Genomic DNA, 8,183 nt, shown 5'->3' with positions numbered 1-8,183 from the left:
AGGAAGTTTTATCAAATTAATTTTTGGAACCTGACTGCTGACAAAATTAATTTAGTGGGAGCAGGACCGGGCTACTGCAATACACAGCAGTAGTCAAAAAATAAGAAAAGCTGATGAAACTGAATAGAGTAGGGGGGGGAAAAAATGCAAAACTGGATGTTGCAGAAATCTAGTCAAATTTCAGAATGAATCCGCACTAAACATCTGCATTTGTTAATTTAACACATCTTGAAAAACATCTTTGTTTTATATGCACTTCTCTCTTACCTTCTTTAGTGCAAAAGAGAGCCACTTTGCTTCTGCTTCGACACATCTGTCTAAATATTGAAACAAGAACATGGTGGAAATCTCAATTAATTGATGTAATTTTTGGTAATTTGCAAATCAGCACAGGTATTGTACTCTTTGTGAACCAGCTGTTAAAAATTCCCCCAAACTGTAAAAAGAAACACAAGGAGCTTCTTATGCCAGATCATCCATGGTTTCCAGCGTCTGCCTGGAGATAATTCAAAATATTAGTTCAGCTTTACAATACATTTCATGAGTGGGTGCTACATATTTTGCACACTACCTCGGTCTCTGGGCACTGATCCAGCTCTGAGGTCAGCTGGGACGTACAGTCTGTCAAGTCTTAATTTATGGCACCTGAAAGAACAGAGATTGCTATTCTCCTCTTCCTTACAGCTGAAGGATAGAATTTTCTTTGAAATACCTTTGATAACAGATGATCTTTCATGCCCTAAAAGTTTGGGTGTTTTGAAAAAATCCAGGAAGATTGCAAAAGTAAGTATTAAAACAACAAAAAAATTATCATTTCTGTTGAAATTTTTCAGATGAGAGAGGAAAGAAGTGATTCTTTGTCAAAGGAAGGGAGATCCTTGTTAAAACAGTGAGCATTGCTGCTCAACTAGCTGACTGCCTTTTTATTTCCACCACTTTTTCATTCCTACCATGTACATGCTTTTCTGAGGCAGATGCAGAGCTAAATTAGACTGGATACACAGATTAGCTGTTCCCCAGCTAATTCTTTGCAGGCTATCATCTCAGTAGGTAGGCAGTATCTTTAAAATTGCAACCACCTAAAAAGAGGCTGCATTTGGTTTTAAGTCATAGATACTAATGGGGCACAAAAACAGAGTGCCAGCAAGCTCACCAGATTAGCTTTAATCTGTGATTTGACCAAACCTCTGTCCCTTACATTGCATATGCCCCATTCATATACTGTGCAAGTCAGTCTACTTTCTGTTCCTGAAAACACAGACCATAAAATTCTGTTTCTAGAGATAGATGACCAGTTTCAGGAAAGAAAATTTTGTGCACAATTTTGAGGGGCATTTGCACTCCATAAAAAAAATATACAGGATATAACTGAGACGAGCCACACTCGTTTCACACTCGTTTCTTTGACTTATCAAATAGCCAGCTCTAAAAGAGAAAACTGTAAGCTTTTCATGTGTGCATAGCCTGCACTGTGCCATTCCCTCTTATCAGAACTTTATGAAACTAGTGGTGCATTTGTTGGTTCTTGCTCAAATTACCAATAGTCCAGGAGCCTGACAGCTCCTTTAAACATACAACATACTCCACAGAACAGACATTTTACATGCTGAAACTGATCCAGATGAATACACCTAGACTGCAGGGCTCAGGAGCACTTCCCAGCTCCTGGGCTTGTCTTGCTTCATGTTGGGAAGAGACTAAACACATATTGTTCCCTGTACAATTTGCTTTATACTAGAAAGCAAGCCTGGCACATGAGAAGTGAGGCAGGCCTGCAGGTCTTCCAGTGGGATGACCTGGAGATCAGTTTGGGGTGCATCTGATCTGCAGCACATGCACAGCCAGTGAGAGCCATCTAGACAGGATGCCTGACACTGCCAAAACAAAAACAGCCTCACTCTTCATGCAAGGCCTCTTCTCACTTCTTCTTGTTACCCATTTTCTGGATTTGGGGAGATGGAACATCTGTTCCTACGTATTACTTTCGTCTCTGTAACAGCTTTAGCAATAATCCTCATTACTGATGTTTTCTCTCCTTTAACTTGTACTTCGGGCGAAACTAGATCTTTTGCTGCTAGATCTTGTAACTCAGAGGCTTCAAATCCATCCCTTCACACATACTTCCTAGCAGACCACTTTCAAACAACGGGAAGTACCTTGAAATTTCTGCTTTGCACTTCAGTGACTGAACAGAATATGATTGTGGACCTGCCCTTGCATCTGGTTGCAACCCAAGGTGTTTATCCTTGTATTACTCTGGAGAAAAGCATTTAGATACCATTAGGCTAGTGGAAGGAGACAGTGAGAAAGGAAAAGAAAAGAGTTAAAAAGAAAAATTTCAAGTATCAGGCAGCATCCTGTAATGGCCCTTCTTCTAGATGAAGAAATAAAGATGAACTTAAATGAACAGGGAAAATACTACTGTAAAACAGAACTAGTACAAAGCTGAGATGTAGGAAAGCAAAAGTAGGCACTTGCAGACACAATCTTTTTAGTATTCTGCCATTACAGAAAAGTTTCACTACAGAAAATAATGGAGCCAAGCAAAAGAAAAGTAGGTGTATTCCTCAGATTTGTGTCTTCACACATGTTGTACCTCTGCATTTAGCCAAGACAGTCTCCCCTTGTGAAACAGAAGCATTTTCTATGGAAGAAGGATGTTCTGAAATCTAGGCATTTGAAGGAGAACAGGGAAACAATGAATCTGCTTTTTGAAGAATGCAGTTGCAGATGTGGATTAGGTGGCTCTCTCAGTTTTGTCCTGGATGTTTAAGTTTATTGGCTCTTCAGTCTCAAAGTCACACTTTGAATGTCTCAACCATGAGATACCAACTACCTGTTTAGTTGAGTTAATTAAAAGGAATATACCACCATCTGAAGCCAGAGGAGCTGCTAAGGAAACCTACTGTAAGTGGATATAGCTTCTGCTGAAGCAGCTGTGGTCGCTCCAAATGTATGAATCCAAACTATACAGGCTGCAGAGGATGGTAAGATGTTGCTGCAGGTTTTGCTATATAGTACTTACTGGATTTTCTTGGTCAGCAGGGATTTAATGAAGCTGTCTGTTCCAGGTGCTTCAAGGGCATCACCTCTATGTCACTCAAATACTGTTAGTCTAGCAGAATGGGCCCCTGAGGATTCACAAGGTGGACTCAAAAGAGACTACAGTTGTAGTAGACACTAAAATTGTTATAGACTGTATCTTAACAACTCACACGAGTATGTGCTGGGATTTATACACAGATACCTTGGAAAAAAAAGAGCTTACCAAAGGGAGTTTGCCATCCTCCATTGATAAGTGACTACACACAGCAGTGAAATAAATCTCATTTACCTGTTACTTACCCGTTCACTAGAAGTGCGTGTAAAGTGGATGCATTTTTATTCTTCCAGTCTGAGTGCAGATTCAGCCATTTTTGATGCTGCATTTCCTCATTCACTATTACAATTTCTGTTTTGGATGGTCCTCTGAAACAAATGAAAGACACTCATAGACCTTCCAGTAGGTTTCAGCATTACAATTATGAAGGTCAAGAGGCCCTAATGCCTCCTGTTTACTCCAAAGATATACAGCTGAATGTTATGTCAAAGCCACGTGTGGCAGAATCATAGTTAGGGGAATGAAATCACCCCAAGAAGTCAGGCCAGCTAACATATTACTGTCACTTATGTTGTATTTTCTGACAAGAACCAGAATTGGAATCGGGAGCAGCAAGAGCCTTCTGGTGGCATTTACTGTAGTGCATACATTGACATACTGTTTCTACAGTTCTTGCCTCCAAAAATTAAAAAAAAAAAAATAAAAAAAAAAGATCTTCATATGTAGAAGAGGTAAAAGAAAAAATATTTTCTTACATTCCTATCTTTGGAAATCCATTACAATTGAACAGTAAAGAGCAGTCTGGGTCTTGTTAATAATACTTGACAGTATCTCTAAGTCCAAGCTGTCTGCTTTGTGAAACAGAACAAATCACGGGTGACGATGTCAAACCTGTCCTTCTGCAGCAAATTAACAGGAATATGAAAGTAGGTTAGACTGGTTCACCAGGAGATAGTTTCATATATCCACTTCCTCAGTTTAGTTATTGCCTGATAGACTCAGGCCACTGAAGAAACTGCTGTTCTAGTAAATGTCAATTGCTAAATGGAAAAAAGAGTGTATTTTTTAAATGGCTTTACAAGTCATGCAACTTTCCAGCACTGAACCATCCATGATTAGCCATCAATCCCTGTCAATGACAAGGACTTTCAATGACTACTCTCCTGCACACTGGTCAATGGCCAAATTCTAAATCCTAGTTCATGGGAAAGAGAATGAGAAAAGTTCAGAAAAAACTGTGATGTGTCCTAAAACTTGCCTCTGAACCCAGTCTCTCATGGCAGTACCTAGTAATGCCAGCCAGGTTATTAGTTTATCTTTAAGTCCAATTTTCAGTATTAACTATATTTCTTAAATATTTTCAAAAGTGCAGCACCCTTTACTCACTTGATTGCATAAATTAACAAAGATCAAAGAATTCTGTTTTATGCTAAGTTGTCAGTGCAACCATATGGAAATGTTTTCAACAGGGCTGGCGGAATTAACTAGGCTCGGAGGTCACAGCCCTGGATCCTGCCTGTTACATGACTTATTTTTCAGAACCTTCTCTGGGCATATTAAGCAAATATCATTCCATGATCTGCTACCCAGAATGTGCACGCAGATAATAACAAGCATTTTTAAACACTGTGGTTTTTCCTCATTTAAAGAAAGCTGTTTGCTGCAAAAAGAGCTTTCTTCCTTAGTGCCTGCTTGTAGAAAACACATAAAACTCTCCTCTCTTGCTTTCCATCATTTGCTTATTTCCCACTCTTTTTCCCACCAAACATACACAAACTTTTTTTTCTTAAGATGATATTCTGCCTTATGATCTTCTGTGCACAATTGTTTACCATTTCATAACTGTGTTCAGTGATATTTTATGTAGCTGTAAACAGTGCCTGATCTATAAGAGATGTAACTCAAAAATGTGCAAAAAGGTGCAAATATCATGCCATCTGATGGCTCCAAATCTGTATTGTCCCAAACACCAGATTATTTTGCTGAAACCTGCAGTTCTGACTTACAGATTGTGATGCTATAATTATCATTAAGCAGATACGTACTTCTAAGCCCAGGCAACAACCTACAAGACACTTAAGCCTATATGAAACTTTATAATTATTAATACAAGGTATTATACTTAGTAAAATTATGGCTATGGCCTTTTTCCTTGGTGGTCACAGCTTGATATAATACACCCAAAAACCGTATGCCCTAATTTATGTCTTTAGAATGCCTTCTATAAACATTTATCATAGAATCATAGAATCATTAAGGTTGGAAGAGACCTCTAAGATCATCGAGTCCAACCGTCAACCCAACACCACCATGCCCACTAAACCATGTCCCTAAGCGCCTCATCTACCCGTTTTTTAAATACTTCCAGGGATGGTGACTCAACCACTTCCCTGGCAGCCTGTTATAGAGCATTCCCCCCTTGATGATGTTTATACAAGGTTTTCTTTCAGATAGGAAAAGGGCCACCACTTGTCTCCTTTCATCTATTTTAATTAGAAATAGCCAGAATAAAGGGGACCTAAGAGCCTCATTTCTAGCTGAAGAAAGCTGGAGACGATGTTAGCATTTGTGTAGAGACCAGAGCATATGGGGAATTGCCAGAGAATTAATTACCAGAGCTAAAAATGTTAGAGGAGGAGTAAGGACTTGGGCTCGTGTGAGCTTCTGGGTCTGAGACTTTCAGCGTCCAGGAAGGGACTGCTATGCCAGGAGTATACATTACACACGGGACTGTAAAGCACTCAGAGAGAAGGAGGGAGGTAGACCAATGGGGACTCATATTAGCTAGACCCATTCTGTGCTCCAGAAACACAGCAGGCAGCAGGTTCTACTCGGCCCCTCTTGGAGCTGTAGCACACAATTTCTTTTGTGGACACACTCTAAAGAAAAGGGAAGAAGGATCTTTCAATGGACAGAGCTGTGTCAACTCATGGTGTATAATTTCTTCATAAGAATATTTTGCTTTACTGAGTTTCTTACAGACTCCAACAACAAGCCTATAGCTGCCAATTACTTTAAGACATCAATCTACATCTTTGAGTTCAAAATTAGCTCTCTTGTCAATTTTTTTATTTTAATTTAGGTCAACTTCGGCAGGCCACTAAGTCAATCTGCACAAAAGTCATGTGTGTGGCCATATGTAACATCTTTCAAGATTTCAGGCAAGCCAAATAAAGAGCCTTTTTTATCAAACACTTTCAGAAGGCTCTTTCACTTCTTCGCAGTTTGGGTTTTTTTTTTTCCCCCCTTTGGTTTGCATATAACAGAATAGCTTTGTTCAGAAACTTGGTGTTGATTTTAGACTAATGCTTTTAATTATTACCCGTATTGCAACAATAAGCAAAATTGAAACTGTATTTGTTGTCTGAAACTATATACTTGGAACACAATGTGCAGTTTTGAGGCCCCTCAGTTTAAGAGGATATTCAGAAACTGGAGAGGGACATGCAGATGGCTTTCAAATTTTCTAGGGGCCTATGGCACTGACGCACAAGGAGAGGTTGAGGGAATTGGACTTGTTTACTCTTGTGAAGAAGCAGCTAAGGAACAATTCAACAGCAACCTGCAACTACTTGAAGAGGAGTTAAAAGGTGATGGAATCAAACTTTTCTCAATAGCACTGCATTGTAAAACAAGAGGAAATGGCCTAGAGTTGCCGCTTTGGAGATTCATAGTGGATGAAAGGAAATACTTTTTCACTAGGAAGGTGGAGCAGCCCTGGAACAGACAGACTGTGGAATCTCAGTCCACCAAGGTTTTCAAGACTTGGCTAAACAGAGCAGTGGTTGAGCTGATCTCGTTTTGGCGAGAGTCAGCAGATCTAGTTTTGGCAGATCTAGTCCTGCTTCAAGTGGGAGATGGACTAGATGTTCTCCAGATGTCTGTTACAATGGGGATTTTATGATTCTGTGGCACAGCAGAAATACACTGTAGCAACCAGTACCTATGCTGAAGAGCTTCATCTTAAAAAAGACTAACAGTTACTAGAAGAGATGTTTCACACATAAGAGCATCTTTTAACATAACAGTACAGTCACTGAAATATCTACATCACTTAAGTTTGTTAGTGGTATCTGCAAACATAAGACATTCATACCGTGGTAACAATAATGCATGCCTTTTGAGTGGTAATCTTTGGACCAGATCCTCTACCAGGCTTCCAAGATAACTTACAAATCCTACCGGAATCCACGGGACTTGATAACATCTCATGTATTTGGATGGAACCATTTGAGTACTGAAATACTATTTTAAAACCCATGGGGTTCTAAGAATTTATTACTGAATAGATCACAAAAATTTAACTCTCATGTGTCTCATATTAAATATCTGCAGTAAAACTTTATATCCAAAAGAACTATGCTGAAGCTTCTGAGATCAAACCACTCAAACATAACACTCAATGAATACACTTTAGGGTGCCTGTAGTCTCAGCCTATGGACTTCTCCAAGACCACATCAAAAGTGCCATAGTTAAGTAAATTTACAACAGACGCACAACAAACAGCAATTTTTTAATTATTTTTTTTCCACTCTACATTTAAAATGATAGAAATACTAAGTTTAGTGGTAAAAGACAAGCACGTCTTTCACCTAGATTTTCATTAGGTGCTCTGCACTGTTTTCAAGAATGAAACGGGATTAGGACCTATGAAAAAACTCCTTCCACAAGGCTTGCTTTCACTAAACAGTTAACTATCAGAAAATTCAGCCAAAAGGAATCTTATGAGGCCATCTGATCCAGTCCCCTAATCCAAAATAAGATCAACTATATTTAAATTCTCTCTGTCAGATTTTTGTCTGCCCTGTTTGTAAAAATCTCTAATGATGGAGAATCCTCAGCATTGCCAGGTGGTATATTCCAGGATTTACAGTTAGCAATTTTTTTCTAATGTTTGTTCTAAATCTTCCTGCCTGTCATTTAAGCTCATTACTTCTGTCTTATTTCCATTGGAAATGGAGAACACTTTATTCCTTGCCTCTTTGCAGCAGCCTTTCACATATTTGAAGGCTCCTATACCTCTCTCCCCCTGACTGACCACCCAGAGTTTTCAACCTTTCTTCATAGACCATGCTTTCTAGG

General features: G+C 39.1%; 1 protein-coding gene across 1 annotated transcript in view; it reads right to left on the bottom strand.

Moving 5' to 3' along the window:
- CORIN (corin, serine peptidase) overlaps positions 1 to 8,183 on the bottom strand; it is a 140,865-nt gene that overhangs the window by 8,985 nt on the left and 123,697 nt on the right. The window contains exons 15-16 of the mRNA XM_009335224.1: positions 3,346 to 3,468; positions 268 to 317 (exon numbers count right to left, since the gene is read on the bottom strand). Of these exons, the coding sequence (XP_009333499.1) occupies positions 268 to 317; positions 3,346 to 3,468 (173 nt within the window). The remainder of the gene's footprint in view (positions 1 to 267; positions 318 to 3,345; positions 3,469 to 8,183) is intronic.

The sequence above is a fragment of the Pygoscelis adeliae genome, unplaced genomic scaffold (genome assembly GCF_000699105.1).
Source record: "Pygoscelis adeliae isolate BGI_AS28 unplaced genomic scaffold, ASM69910v1 Scaffold21, whole genome shotgun sequence".
In the NCBI taxonomy this organism is placed as follows: domain Eukaryota; kingdom Metazoa; phylum Chordata; class Aves; order Sphenisciformes; family Spheniscidae; genus Pygoscelis; species Pygoscelis adeliae.
The sequence above is the reverse complement of the archived record's forward strand: the minus strand, read 5'-3'. Positions and strand labels throughout refer to the sequence as shown.